Genomic DNA, 15,461 nt, shown 5'->3' with positions numbered 1-15,461 from the left:
CAGAACCCACAAAAAAAAAGTGATAAAAATTCTCCCAAATACTTCAAAAAATCTTTGTGTGTGTGATATTTCTAACGTTTAGAAAATTTCTCTTCTTTTTTTTTTACCACCACATTCCCTTTGGTGGTTTGGACTGCGAGGTTGACCATTTTTTGTATGCCATTTACGCGTTTAATCTGAATCGCGGGGAGATTTCAAGAAAATTGTATTTTGTTGAAAAAGGAAAGATGTGAAAGCAGCCTTATACGAAAAAATTGTCTTAATCCTATCCTCGCATTAGCGTTGGCATAAATTTCTTCACATGATTGATTTCAGGGAAGAAAATTTCTGAAGCCCTCAAAGTTTCGTGGGTAGGTAGGTAGATGACTGGTTTCTAAGGTTTTGAAAAACATGCCCTCACTGATTTTATTGCAAGTCTTTAACATTTGAAAAAAAAAAAAGAAAGTAAACTATGTATATACACGATCAACAACCTCCACATATGAAGACTTTTGAAAACTTCCACGAAGAAACAGTTGGAGGAGCTTCAAGGAAAGCACACCAAAGACAATTGACCCCAAATCCTTTCAATGAGAAACGTCACCATTACCAAATTTTGAGCGGATAACTCTAATAAATTACCCATTTTTTGTACAAATAGACGCAGTAATGACTGCTTATCTTTGTGTTTTGATCAATCATTAACTGTTCACTCTTCATCAGCTGTCACATCAATTTGTATTGAATTTAGGATGACTTGTTTGCGAATGATTTTCTAAGCATGACTTCACTCAATTAGGATCAAGGAGGGAGATTTCAAAGATAAGTCCTATAATTCAATAATTTGGTATGTAATATAATATGGAGGGGGAGAAAATGTATGCATATGTTAGTTCATTTTGGCAACCCTATATTCTTGTTTGTCGGCTTAGCAGGTGACCATTTAAATATGAAGGCCTACTACTAGGACTCCCTTCTTCGTCCATTAACAAACGGGTTCGTGCTTGTCAGCTTTCAAGTTTCAACAAATTTTATGTCCTGCGCATCGAGGTTTTTGGTTAATTTATGGGGTAGTTCCTATGATTTAATTATTTGCAAACAGAAGAGCAAGTTAAAAGCTAAGAGAAGGAGAAGAGTTTCTCAAGATTAGTTGGGTTGACAAGAGATTAATAAATCTTGTAGAATAGTGAAAATCGAAGTATGAAATCCTGGCCATGTCATGACACCGTTGCAGGCCAAAACATCCTCCTTTTCATAAATGCATACGTTATAACATCCAGGGTCTTTAAAATAATGTGGCGGAGGTTGTTTCATAAACACCCTTAAGATTGCAATCAAATTGAGGTCTAAACACTTCATGGGCTGAGGGATCCATTACAATACAAGCCCTATCAAAACCATTGTTCCTGTCTAAGCCGAAGGATTGCTTGCATGTACTCCACTAGGGTCGCGAAATATATGCTTCAGTTGCCTAAAACAGAGGCGCTAAAACTAACACTAGTTCTAAACGAAACCAAACTCACAACGTTTCCCTGTGCCTCTCCGTCCGCTGTGTCTGTACACGAGGTTTACCAGTTCCTACTCAGTTTCAGGTGAAAAGGAAGAGCTCACTTCCCCTTGTTGTTCCCTATTAGATCATCCGAGCCGTGAGATTCATCATCCCCTTCGGAACTTTCATCTTTGGATGGTGTCACACCGACTGAAGTTGTCTGCTCAGAGTTGAAGCTACAATACCCGGTACCAGCTTTGGGACTTCCATTGTCAGACGGATTTACAGTCTCTGGCAATGCTTGCTTGGACTTGATATCAGTCAATGGATTGTCGATCTTAAACTTGACAGTAGAATTTTCACCATCATCTTGTGAACCGCTATCGGACCCTGAAGTGTTTTTACCATCATCTTCTGAACCGCTATCTTGCCCTGGTGTGTTTTTCCCATCATCTTCTGAACCACTATCTGACCCAGATTTGTCATGATCCGCAGGTTTGTTGACAATAATTGGTTCGTTAGGCACAGCACCATATGCAGATCTTCTAGCTCTAGTTTTGGAAATGATGGCAGCTCTGCTCCTGGCAAACCATCATACATTTCAGTCAGTAGCTGACCACGTGAAAAACACAACTCAAACGAAAGAATGCAAGCCAACCTTTTCGAGGATGAAACAGCCTTTGATCTCTTCCTTGACTCTGACTTAGTCTCGCATTTGGCCTTTTGCAGTCTGGTAACACATTGTAAAAGCAAAGCCCAGATAATGATTCCTTAATGTTAGGTCTTATCCTAAATAATTGAGATCAAATACAAAAATGAGGCTAAAATGCTAAATAATCTGTATATTATGAATGCATAGTCTTAACCTAAATACAAATAACGTATATATAGGTTAAACTGAAAGTACTATTCTACCCTTAATAAATAAGATTACATAAATATTATTTAACATCTCCCCTCAAACTCATGATGTGGCAGCTACAAGCATCGAGAGTTTGCCAACCAGAAAACAAAAACGAGAGATGGAATGCGTCTTGGTAAAGAAATCTGCAATCTGTAAGGAAGAAGGAACAAAAGGAAAAGCAATGGTGTCATGTTTGAGATGATGACGAGTAAGATGACAATCGATCTCATTGTGCTTAGTGCGTTTATGAAAAAACGAGTTATGAGCAATCTGAATAGAACTCTGTTTGTCACAATACATAGGAGTAGGATGAGAAAAGGAAATTTCCATATCAGTAAGTAAACAACGTAACCAAACAATCTATTTGGTAGTAGATGCCATGACACGATATTCTGCTTCGATGGATGATTGAGAAACAATAGATTGTTTCTTGCTCTTCTAAGAAATAAGAGAATCACCCAAAAAAATACAGAACCTGGAAACAGACTTGCGATCTGTGGGATCACTACCATGATCAGCATCAGAGTATATACGCAACTCCAAGGAAGAGGTGGATGGAAGTAAAAGACTCTGAAAAATTGTACCCCGAAGATATCGCAAAATACAAAGAACAGCTACCCAGTGAACAATAGTAAGAGAAGCAATAAACTGACTAACAACATGAACAGCATATGCAATATCTGGTCGAGTAATGGTGAGATATACCAAACTCTCAACAATAGTGCGGTATAGAGTAGGATCTATCAAAGGTAAACCATCAGAAGAAGAGTACATTACATTAACCTCAATAGGAGTGTTGCTATCCAATTTTTGACCTATATTTTTGATAAATTTTCAGAAAAATAAAAAAAATAGCAAAAAAAAACAAAGAAAAACCCAAAAAATGCATTTCGACTTATTTGCATCATTTTTAGTATTTTCAACATCATCTTGGAAGAATTTAAATTTTCAAAAGTACTTTGAACGCGTTCAACTTTTAACGCGTTAATTTTACAATCACTGATTTTTTGAGTCGATGTTGGTATTGCTCGCTTTAAAAAAATACAAAAAAAAAGAAAAGAAAAGGAAAAAGAAAAGCTAGGGGACTAATTTGGAAACCTAGGAATATTTCTTCTATATATACTATGCTACAGTGAAACAGGGGGGGAGAAAAATGGACAGGCATGGAGGCGGAGAAAAATTTTAGGGAACAAAAAGAAAAAACCTAACCTAAACTGAAAGAGGTAGAGGCCGCCACCCTTTGAAACCAAGTTGGCCGACCCTCCCTTTGAAAAACCAGAGAGCCCCTCTCTGCCATTGGAGTCTTCTCCCTTCTCCCCATTTCCCTACACATACTGTCCCATTCCCCTCTCTTTTGGTCAAAAAACCAAGGCCGCCACCCTCCCTCAGCAAAAGAGAACCGCCAGGGAGCCGCTCACCCTCCTTCCCCACAGAAGGAAGAGGTCGTCGTGCCCCCCTTTATCAAAAACAGAGAACCCTCTCTTCCCTCTCAGTTGCAGGAGCAACACGCAACCGGACAGAGACCCAGCTCTCTCTCTTTCCCTCCACAAGCCTCCTAGACGGCAGCAGGAAGCCCAAGCACGACTGCTAGCAACAGGAGTGAAGACCATCAGCCAGACCGGCCTCCACCGAACCCCCTTCCATTCGGCCTCCAATAGCAGCGGCCAAAACACCAGCCACAACAGCTCTGCCATTACTGGAGACCAAGCAGCTTACAGACCCCGTCTATTGTCTCACCATCGACCACAACGACGGACCAGCCACGACGTCCCTCTCCCCGTGCAGCGGCGTCTCTTTCCCCATCACAGCAACGCCGCCACTCCTCTCAGCGTTGGTTTCTCCACAGCAGATCTGCTACCGGAAAGACAAGGAAAGAACAGCAAACCAAGAAAGACCTGAAAGAAGCAGATCTGAGAAGAGAAAACAAAATAAAAACAACTGCTTGTGCGTTTTCTTTTGTTACAGGTCACGAAGAAAGCCACCATGGGCAGGGAAGAGAAGAGAGGAGGAAACCAGTCTAGAGCTCCCCTGTTTGTTGATCTTTCCTGCGGCGGCGCGTGAACCCACGAGCCGCCAGTGGCACGGCGCGTGGAGAAGACGCGCCGCACTGTTCCTACAGACCTGGAACTCTTCCTCCGTAATTCCTAGATTTTTAGGGGTTTGTTTTTTTTTGTAATTTTTACATGATAGGATATGTATTTAAATTACTGTTTTTTTTTTATGTTATGTTGTAAATGTATGACCATGAGTAAAAGATAATGAAAAGTGATGTGTGTGTGTATGGAGGTAATGAACATTGATATATGCGTGCTTGTATTATTTTGTGCATGATATTAAATTATAAAATCAAAAAGACAAGAAAGTGATTAATTTGAATATGGTTGAATATCTCAAGGATAAATAAAATCATGTTGTATTTTCTTGTGAAAATGTAAGAATATGTTTTATATTTATTGTGGGATTTAATAACTGATTTATTAAAATCTTTAGAATTTGACTAATATTTCAAATTTTAAAATCACATCAAACCACAAAGCAGCTTACTTCAGGTAGGGTGCGCTAAGGGGTGCTAATACCTTCTCTAGCCACAATCACTCCCTTACCCTTAGATCTCTAACTACGACCAGCAAATCCGGGTTTCCTAGTAACTCTCAATCCAATACTAGGTGGTGACTCCCAAAGAACCAATCTAGCAATACAAATAAAAAATCACTAAATCGCCGCGCTGGTGACGTGCGACAAGGAGTATCTATAGTCTTGTTATCAGTAAGTCTAGCCCGCTCAAGAATATCTGCAACATATTTTGACTGAGAAAGAAGGTAACCTCTAGATGAGTATGCTACCTCAATACCTATGAAATATTGAAGATAACCCAAATTCTTTATTTCAAATCGTCTAGCCAACTCTATCTTCAAAACTGAAATACCATCAATATCATCACTAGTAATAATCATGTCATCAACATATAAAGACAGAATGATACGACCTGCATCAATGCATTTAATAAAAAGAGCAGAATCATGACTGCTAGAAACAAAGCCAAGAGATGAGATCACAATAGAGAATTTCTCAAACCAAGCATGAGGTGCTTGTTTGAGACCATATAATGCTTTCTTAAGCTTACAAACATATCCAGAGTCATGTGAAATACCAGGAGGGGGTGCCATATAAACTTCTTCTTGAAGATCTCCATTCAAGAAGGCGTTTTTAACATCAAGCTGAGAAATATGCCACTGACGAATCGAAGCTACAACAATAAGAGTACGAATAGTAGTCATTTTTGCAACCGGGACAAATGTCTCCTCATAGTCCATACCATACTGTTAAGAGTATCCTTTTGCAACCAGCCTAGCTTTGTATCGCTCAATAGACCCATCAGAATTAGTCTTGATCTTATACACCCAACGAAAACCAACAACACTCTTACCAGGAGGTAGAGGAACCAGATTCCAAGTATCTATCTTATGCAAAGCAGAAAGTTCCTCATCTATAGCTTGCTGCCAAAACGGATCAAGAATTGCCTCTTTATAGGAAGAGGGCTCAAAGAGACAATGAATAGAAGCTGAAAAGTAAATGATGAAGAATAACAAGACTAAGCAAAATCTAGTAGTTCTGTAGACTCACGAATGCGGATAGACTAACATAGAGGTGGATCCATAATCTTAGATGAAGCTTGAGGGGCTATAGATGAGAATAGAGCTTCAGGTGTGCCAAAGAGTAAAGTACCAGTACCTGCAGAGTTATGAGTATAAATTGATAGAATATAGGGAGAGGTATCATTACCAGAATCCTCAAAAAAAGGATCTATACGAATAAGATCAGATTTTGTCAGGCTATGAGTAGTGGATGGAATAGAAAAGAAAGGCATATGCTCAAGGAAGACAACATGACGAGACACATAAAGTTTCTGAGTTGTTGGATCAAAACAATGATACCTCTTTTTACCTTCACCATAACCCAGAAAGACACAAATAGTGAATCGAGAGGATAGCTTACTGCGTTCTATATGAGGACGAAGAACGAAACAAGTACAACCAAAGACTATAAATGAGGAATAATAAAGAACATACCTATATAACTTTTCAAAAGGAGATAGACTCGAACTATGAGAAGATGGAATTGTGTTAATCAAACTTACAGCAGTAAGAATAGCTTCTCTCCAAAACTCACTAAGAATAAAAGCAGACAACAAGAGAGAACAAGCAGTTTCGACAATGTGTCTATGTTTTCTTTCAGCAACACCATTTTGCTTAGGAGTATTTGTACATGAAGTTTGGTGGATGGTTCCATTTAAGGCAAGCATTTGATAAAATTTATTAGAGGTGTATTACCCCACCCAAATCACACTTAAAGCATTTGATCACAGCAGAATGTTGAGTTTTGATAAGAGCTCGAAAAGCTGCATATATCTCAAAGAATTCAGAACAATGTTTCATTAAATAAACCTAACAATAACGAGTATGATCATCAATAAAAGAGACATAATATTGAGACCCTCCTTTTGTGGCAACAGGAGAAGGTCCCCATACATCAGAATGAATCAAATCAAATGGTGAAGATGAAACAGAAATACTTCGATTAAAAGGTAAAGCAGAAAATTTTTCAAGTTTTCAAATTTCCTAAAGCTCTTGTGGATGCCAAAAATCTCAAACGAGAAAACGAAACATGACCTAGATGGGAATGCCATAAATAAAAACTAGAAGATGAAAGACTCAAACGAAAGGAAGACAAATCAATAGTAGTAGCAGCAGCGGCAGCAGCAGCAACTAGCACTTTTAACTCATCCAAAATATATAGTTCATTCTCCCTACAACCTGTCCCAATCAGCTTCTAAGACTGCAGATCCTGTACACAACAAAAGGAACCAGAAAACATGACTAAATAATCACCAGAATCACATATTTGACCAATAGATGCAAGATTTAATTTGAGTTTTGGAATAAGATAAACATTAGGGAGAGACAAGTGAGGTGTGACAACAGAACCAACACCTGCTAAGGGCATAGGAGTGCCATCATTAGTCATAACAGGAATGGAAGACAAAGAGGACACACAGGTAAAAGATGAGGAATCTGGAGACATATGATGGGAAGTACCAGAATCCAAGACCCATTCAGAGTGTGGCTTACTTAAGGAACTATAAGGCAACTGACCTATGAAAGAAGCGGATATTGCTTGTGGCTGCAAGGAGAGAAACTTCTGAAATTGCTCAGCCAAAGTATTAGGATCGATAATAGAGCTTGGGGAAGCTACTGCTGCAGTATTGTGGTGTGGTGGTTTATAACCCTGAGGTGGTTGATAAGCATTAGATTGTGACTGACTGCCAGACTTCCAAGCTTGATTCTATTATCTCAACTTAGGACACTGAGCCTTCCAATGACCTTTATGCTTACAGAAACTACACTCATCAAAGCCAACCCTTGTGTAAGGCTTGTTCTGATGATTAGAGAATGGCTTAGAAGGTACTACTAGTACAGAAGGATTTGAAGCAGAAAGAATTCCCTTTTCAGAATAAGACTGAAGACGTATTTCTTCAGCCAATAACTCACTAACAATAGAGTCAACAGAAGGCAGTGGAGAACAATGCAGAATTGAACCTTTAAGTCCTTCGAAGTCACTGCGAAGTGCTGTTAAAAACTGTATCAATCGTTACTGCTCTTTACGCTCAATATAGGCACTACATGCTTTTAATTCTGCTGATTCTGTAAGAGCTAATTGATCCCAAAGATCTGTCATAGCAGAATAAAACTCTTGAATACTCATTTTCTTCTGATGAAGAGCTCGTATGTCATTCTCTAATTGATACTATTTTGCAAAATTTCATTGCATGAATAACCTTTGCAGATGATCCCAAACCTCTTTTGTTGTCTCATACTTCGCCAACTGTGTACCTATCAAATGCTCAACAGAATTGTTGATCCATGTTGCACGTCAAAATCCGCGCGGTGGCAGGCGATTTTATCGTTGTTATGCATTGCTTCCTTTGATTGGTTCGTTAGAGTCGCCACCTAGTATTTAATTGAGGGCTACTAGGAAACCCGGGTGTACTGGTCTTGTCAGAGATTCACGGGTAAGCGACTGGTTATGGTTAGGGAAGGTATTAGCACCCCTAACGCACCCTACCTAAGGTACGCTGCTTCGTGGCTTTGACGTGTTAAAGAAGTTTTAAAATTTTATCTTTTCATTGGATATTAGAAATACAACTTACGTATAAGTTAATAATTATAGACCGTGAGCAAATCAAAATATTAAATTCTTCTTTCATCTTTGCAATTTTATCATAAAAAAAACATACATGCATAAATAAATAAATGAAAATCCAAACACACACCCACTTTTACTATATATTTTTCTTTTCTTTTCTTTTCTTTTCTTTTCCATCCATATTTACAAAAAAACTTAAAGTTACAAAAAAAAAAAAAACAACCCCTCAAATAGAATCAGGAACAATGCAGGGCGGAAATAGTGCTGGAACGATGGCGGCGCGTGGGTTCACAAGAAAAAACAAGCAACAGGGGGGTCTGGATCGACTTCTTCCCCTCTTCTTTTCCATGCTGGCAGTGACAACCACCGTTATCTGCAAAAACAAGAAACATAAAAGGCAGTCAATTTTAATCTTCTTTCTTTTTTCAATCTATTTCAGTCTTTCTTTTTTAGCTCAGTCCAGTTTCACTGCCTTCTCCCTTCTCTATTTCAGGCGGCAGCAAGACCAAGGGGTCACCGGCGAGTAGGCTTCTGTTGATGGTCGATCTAGCAATGGTGGTCTTCTATGGCCACTGCTAAGTCGTTGATGACGGGTGGATCTGCGACCGACCGGGTGAAAGAGATGACCGGTCTTGGCTGGTCTGTGGCCGTTGCTGTTGAAGAGACCGAAGGTGAAGAAGACGCTGCTGAGGGGAAGATCGGTCTTAATAGCGGGTTTCTTTCGAATTGTGAAGTGAATAGATCGGACGGAGAGGCGGTGTGGGTTGTTACGGTTGGTCGTCCGAGGAAGAAAGGGTACTGACAGTGTGGACGGCGCTGCTGTGGTGGACGGCGCTGCTGGCTCTGTGTTGATGAATGGAGGGGAGTTGGCTCTCGGCCTAGTAAGCGAGAGAGAGAGAGAGAGAAAGGGGGGATGGCTTGGGTGAAGGTTGGAGCGGGAGTGGCCAAGGAGATAGTGAGGGAGGTCTATGAGCGGGGAAGATAAAGGGGGATGGTTGTGAGAGAGGTAGCCTCCGGCTGAAAGTTGAAGATGAGAGAAAAAGGGGGGGGGGGCTCGCTCCTTTTGCTTTCTCTGGTTTTGGCAGGGGGACTGTGAGCGGCTGCTCGGGTAGGGAGGAGAAAGAAGTATGGTTTTTAGGGTTTTTGTGGTTTAGGGTTTTTTGTGGTTTTTCTCTATTTTGCAAAATTACCCCCCCCCTTTGTATGTGTTGAAGACCAGTATTTATAAGCAAAAATGTTACTAGGTTTCCAAACTTGGTCCCTCAACTTCTTTCTTTTTGTAAATTCGACTTTTCTTAATTTTTTTTGTATTTTTTGAAAACGAGCAATATCAATATCGACTCAATGAGGAAAATCAATAATTTTAAAAATGACGCGTGAAAAGTTGAACGCGTTCGAAAGACCTTTGAAAATTTAAATTCTTTTTAGACGACGCTGAAAATGCTAAAAAAATGCAAATATATTAAAAACGTATTTTTTGAATTTTTCTGAAAATTTACCGAAACATGGGTCAAAAATTAGATAGAAACAGATGCCCCCTCTTTACAATGCTTACGAAGCAAAACTCCTCAATGTTTTGCATAGTAAGCTTTGTAAAGATAAACTTGTCTTTTTATCTGCTTAACATGCTCAATATCCACTCATCTAAAGACCTTGCTCTCTTTTTTTCTGTTCTCTCTTCCTTCTCTTTTCTTCCTCTTCTTTCTTTCTTTCTTTCTTTCTTTCTTTCTCTCTCCTTTTTTTTGTTAACTTGAGATCCCATCTGGCGATCTCCTTTTCCAAAACCAAAGAATGTGTGTAGCTCGGCAACCTATTGCTCATGCAATCCTTTTTTTTTTCCTACCTCTTGGAAAATACTCCTATTGCTTATTTTCGTGCTTAGATCGACTCTAAAATAGATCTTTTGGGTGAAATTGAATAACTCAAATTTCCCTAAAAATGATTCCATATTGAAATTGAATTAAACTTAAACAACAACGACGACGACGAAGACGACAACAAAAAAAATAAAACACTCAAAAGTTACATCCAATAATTGATTAATTAGAAGATTAAAACATTGATTAATCTAAACGCAAATACAATTAGAGGTCTTAGTAACACTTGCACTCTACATTCTTCTTTAGTATATTCTTTTCCCTATATGTATTTTGCAAACAACTACAACCACACATGGGGTGTGGACCTGTACGTCCCCTCCTAATAAATGAGTCCTTGTTGAATTTTCACAGAGTCTTCAGCTTGTTTTGGGATTGGAAGGTGACCCTTTTCCTGCAAGCTCTTTACAGATTCATACAGGCACTGTTTCACTGGGGTGAATTCGATGCCCAGATCCTTGATCTTCTGGTTTGTGAACTTGTAGGGTTGTTTTCTTGGGTTCTTCTCATCTGAACACCTGCAAATGCATTGCAATACAAAATATTAATATTCAAGATGAATAAAAAACACAACACAATTAATACTTTCTACAAACAAAATATTAATATTCACTAGCTCATTAAGCACTACAATTAGACAAACAAGTACTGTAGCATAAATTGCATGAGATGAGGATTTAGGACCCAATAATCCTCTTCCTAACTCTCCATGACTAAATTTGAAAATATATAACGAAGAAAGATTTAACTTGTGATCCATTAACTTTGTGCAGTACCAATCGTACGTAGAGAACCCATTTTGGTCCAAATATGACAAAGACGATGGGGTTGGTGAGGACTGCACCAGTATTGTCAAATCATTTGGCTTTCTTTGTTGATGATTCAAAAAATTAGGCCACGGGGGATTCGAATTTTGGTTAAGATTATCATACAAGTCAAAATTGGGACACCAATTGCCCCACGATACCATTAAGAAACCAAAAAAATAAAAATAAAATAAGGCAGCGATCTGCAATGTTTTTTTACTATATTTATAATAAGGACAAAAAACCCTTTTCTTCATTTATTTTCTTATTTTGGGCATGAATAGGGATGAAGTATCAGAGAACTGTCATGCAACAGGAAGTGAGGATTTTATTCTTTAATTTAATTATTGTACAAATTAAATCTTCCAACACTCATTGCCCTAAGTTGCTTTATATATATATATATCAAATGTCAACAAGAAAGTAAAATTAAAATATACAAGCCTTAAATTGACTGTCTTGTGCAAATATAATGTTTCTTAAAATCATAATATAATTTTGCTAATGAAGATTTCAAGAAAAATCGGGAAAGGACCATGAAAGAAAAATAGGTTAGTAATCACTTAAAAATATGTGGGTTTGTTTTTGCGTTCAAAAAATTCTTTTCAAAATTGTTCAAAATCATAAGAACTTACTTGGTGGGGATGGGATACTCCGGGAAGAACTTTGCAAGGATTTCCACCACCTCTCCACGGTGGAGCATTCTCTCAGCGCAAATGTAACGGCCGGAGGCGGAAGGTGTCTCGAAGACTAAAATGTGGGCTAGTGCCACATCCTTAACATGCACATAAGCTTGAACAGAGTTAGCATATGTCTTGGCTGAGCCGGTTAGGTACTTGAGGATGTGAACGATGCTAGCATTGACTGTGGGTGGCAACAATGGTCCAAGCACCAGCACTGGGTTCACCACCACTAGGTCAACTCCATTCTTCTTAGCCACATCCCATGCATCCTGTTCCGCCACAGTCTTTCCATAGCAATACCAATTCTGCAATTCCAAGATGAACTTACATCAAGATGTGAAGGATAGGCAATTAGGATTTCAAGATGCAGTAAGCCCTAGGACGCAAGAATAATAAACTTGCATCAAGATGTGAAGGATAGGCAATTAGGATAGAGATATTTTTATTTACACCTACTCTGTATGCTTTGAGTAACACAAGTGTATGTGGGCACAATAATATTTATGTTAATCAATTATCATGACATGTGATTAATTAGCATATATTTTATATCATGTTGATTTAATCATCAAGTAATAGCCGATCCGTGCTCTAATTAGGAGCTATTTAATTATGTTAATCAATCATCATCACATGTTATTAATGAAATACCTTGGTGTTCTTGCAGAACTCAAGATCACTCCAGCAAGATTCATCAACGACAACATCAGGGCTCCTATTGGGGTCCATGTACACAGTACCAATTGAAGACGTGAAAACCACTCGTCGGACTTTGGCCTCAGCTGCTGCCATGATCACATTCTTGGTTCCATTCACTGCTGGCTCCAGCATTTGCTCCTTCAAGTATTGGAACACAAAATCATCCCATCATCAAAACCAAATTTGAAGATGTTATTATTTTCTTTTCTTAAAATTCTCAGCATCCAAACAAGATTTTTACTACCAATGAACCGGAAAGAAAAGAAAAAAAGGAAACATACTGGATCGTCTGTGACAGGAGAAGCAGTATGGAAAACTCCATCACACCCTTGAATAGCCTCTTTAAGAGACTCATAATCAAGGAGATCAGCCTTGCATAAAGTTAATCTTTCTTGAGCTCCTTCAAGCTCCCTCAAATGGGAATTCTTGGGATCAGCTGTGTATACCAACACAAATACGAAGCATTAAATTAACACAATCTTAAGAACAGAAAACGAAAAGGGAAAGAAACCAAGTGCTTAATTATTATAAACCAACCTGGGTTCCTCACAGTTCCTTTAACAGAGTAACCTTTCTCTAGAAGAAGTTTAACAATCCATGAAGCAATGAAGCCACCAGCCCCGGTGACACAGACAGTTTGGCCTTGGCATGGAAGTGATGAAGTATCGACAGGCATGTTGTCTTGATATATGTATTATTATGTGTACGTGTTTGGTGGTAGGACGAAGGAAGAGAGACAGAGAGAGGGAGGTGTTTTGCTTTTCTCTTGATTTAGGAGGTGGATGCTACAAGGAAAGAAGTGGTGGAGTGGATGTATTTATAATTAAGGTTTAGAGTTACCTTCCTCACCCACTACCGGTAAATACTTACCAAAGAGAGTTTCTCTCTTTCCATTATTTTTCTTTCCTTGAGGTTTGTGACTGAGTTTTTGTGAATCGTCAGCACCATGTGTGGAATCCTGATTGTTTTGTACTTGTGTTTTTTTGACCAAACGTGCATGCTGTTTTTGACCAAAATGTAATTATAAGCTACTAATAAATTAAGAAATGAAAATATATTATACACAACGACCCATTAAATGGTTGTAGATCACAAGTAGAGAGCGGTACTTTAATTTGTTTTGGAAGGAGAGAGGGGAAGGATCTCATGGATGACAAGTGTTCATGTTAAAGAATATTTGGTTATTACCTTGTAAAATAGGAACGAGTATGATAATTATATACTGAATTTTTTGTTCTATTAATATATGAATGTATCGAAATAATGAAATCTCCAAGGATAATACTATTTTTTTTTACCTTAACCTTTATTATTATTATTATTATTATGCACAAGAATAAGTAAATCACCATCCATGTTTTTTTATTTTTTTTTAATTTCTCTATTCAACAATGCTCATGACCAACAACGTTTACCTTTTGGTCAAATCATATATATATATATGAGAGTTTATAATCTATATATCCACATGTTTCTTGTTTCTTTCTAGTATAAAGAAAGACCCATCACATCAATTAATGGTTGATCCTGAGAGTCCTTCCCTTCCTAGTAACTTCAAAGATATGAATCTTTGACAATTTCTTACGTCCAGTTCTCTTCTCTTCCCACCGATTGACCTGGTCTCTTTTTCTTTTTTATTGAACGTTTGTTTTTTATTTAGACCAGCATTTTCATCAAAGGACATGATCTTTTACACGGTAACACCAACCATAGTTGTTCGACGTTATGGTCTCATCTATTTTTAAAAATATTTTTTGAATTAGGTTTTTCTGGGAAGAAACTTTAAATTTATATTTTTTATAATTTTAATATATTAATATTAAAAATAAAAAAAATCTGAAAAAATAGTTTTTTATTCCTTATTAGAAAAAATAATTTTTTATGCCTTATTAAAAAAAAACACCCTACACCGCCGCATTACAAACACTATCAAAAATTTTGACCCGTAGTGTTTTGATCGTTGAATGCTCGTAGTCGATTCCAAGCACTCAAACTCCCGAGTTCAAGGCGATGTTAGATCAACGAGTACAGGATCAAACGACCTATCTTAATGAAAAATATGAATGACTCACTACGAATTATAAAAAACTTCGCTGAGTAATAATAGAGACGAGATCACACATGAGTGGTCCATGTGCTCTTTCTTATTAATTGATCTCACGGTCCTAACAATGACCAGCCTCCTCCTCCTCCTCTTCCTTCTCTAGCATTGTCTTTGTTTTAGATTTATTATATTTGAATATATAAATGTTTAAATTTGTAATAAATATTTAATTTTTATATTATTTTAATTTCTTTTTATTTATTTGATTTTAATTATTTTTCTACTTTTGTTCAATATATTTTTTTAAAATATATATTTTAAAATATTACTGACAAGGTTACCGATGGACTACATCCGTCAGTATATTCCAAAGAGTTGGAAAAGAATTTATGTAAATGTCACTTCTATTGTTAACTCTTCGACGGAATTACAAATGATATTCTGTTGATGATATGTTATATTTACCAATGGATATACCAACGGACAAATAAAAACACTGATGGAATTGCATATGATATTATGTCAGTTATATGACAAACTTCCTGAGAAAAATATTGACAGAATGAAGTAGGTAAATTTATTTTTTTTGCTTGCTTTTTATGTCTTTTAATTCATTGGTAAATGTATTAACGACGAACTCATTGATAGACCAGAAATTACTGACGAGAGTTTTTTTGACGGACTGTTTCTGTCTATGAACATATCAGTAAAATAATTCCTGAAAGATTATGAGTATAAATACTAATAGAAAATTTCTTAGATAAAACTTTTAAATC

General features: G+C 37.5%; 1 protein-coding gene and 1 long non-coding RNA gene across 2 annotated transcripts; both read right to left on the bottom strand.

Moving 5' to 3' along the window:
- Positions 1-1,212: 1,212 nt before the first annotated feature.
- Positions 1,213-2,218, bottom strand: LOC133702589 (uncharacterized). The gene is made up of 2 exons (XR_009843798.1): positions 2,127-2,218; positions 1,213-2,049 (listed from the first exon to the last, which is right to left on the bottom strand). It is a non-coding gene; the product is annotated as an uncharacterized LOC133702589 (long non-coding RNA).
- Positions 2,219-10,503: 8,285 nt separating this feature from the next.
- Positions 10,504-13,436, bottom strand: LOC133700930 (cinnamoyl-CoA reductase 1-like). Its single transcript, XM_062124666.1, has 5 exons — positions 13,179-13,436; positions 12,923-13,077; positions 12,594-12,779; positions 11,895-12,247; positions 10,504-10,971 (listed from the first exon to the last, which is right to left on the bottom strand). Exons 1-5 carry the CDS (start codon positions 13,315-13,317, stop codon positions 10,776-10,778), a joined length of 1,029 nt encoding a protein of 342 aa, XP_061980650.1. The 5' UTR covers positions 13,318-13,436; the 3' UTR covers positions 10,504-10,775.
- Between the last annotated feature and the right edge of the window lie 2,025 nt (positions 13,437-15,461).

The sequence above is a fragment of the Populus nigra genome, chromosome 1 (genome assembly GCF_951802175.1).
Source record: "Populus nigra chromosome 1, ddPopNigr1.1, whole genome shotgun sequence".
Classification (NCBI taxonomy): Eukaryota; Viridiplantae; Streptophyta; class Magnoliopsida; order Malpighiales; family Salicaceae; genus Populus; species Populus nigra.
The sequence above is the reverse complement of the archived record's forward strand: the minus strand, read 5'-3'. Positions and strand labels throughout refer to the sequence as shown.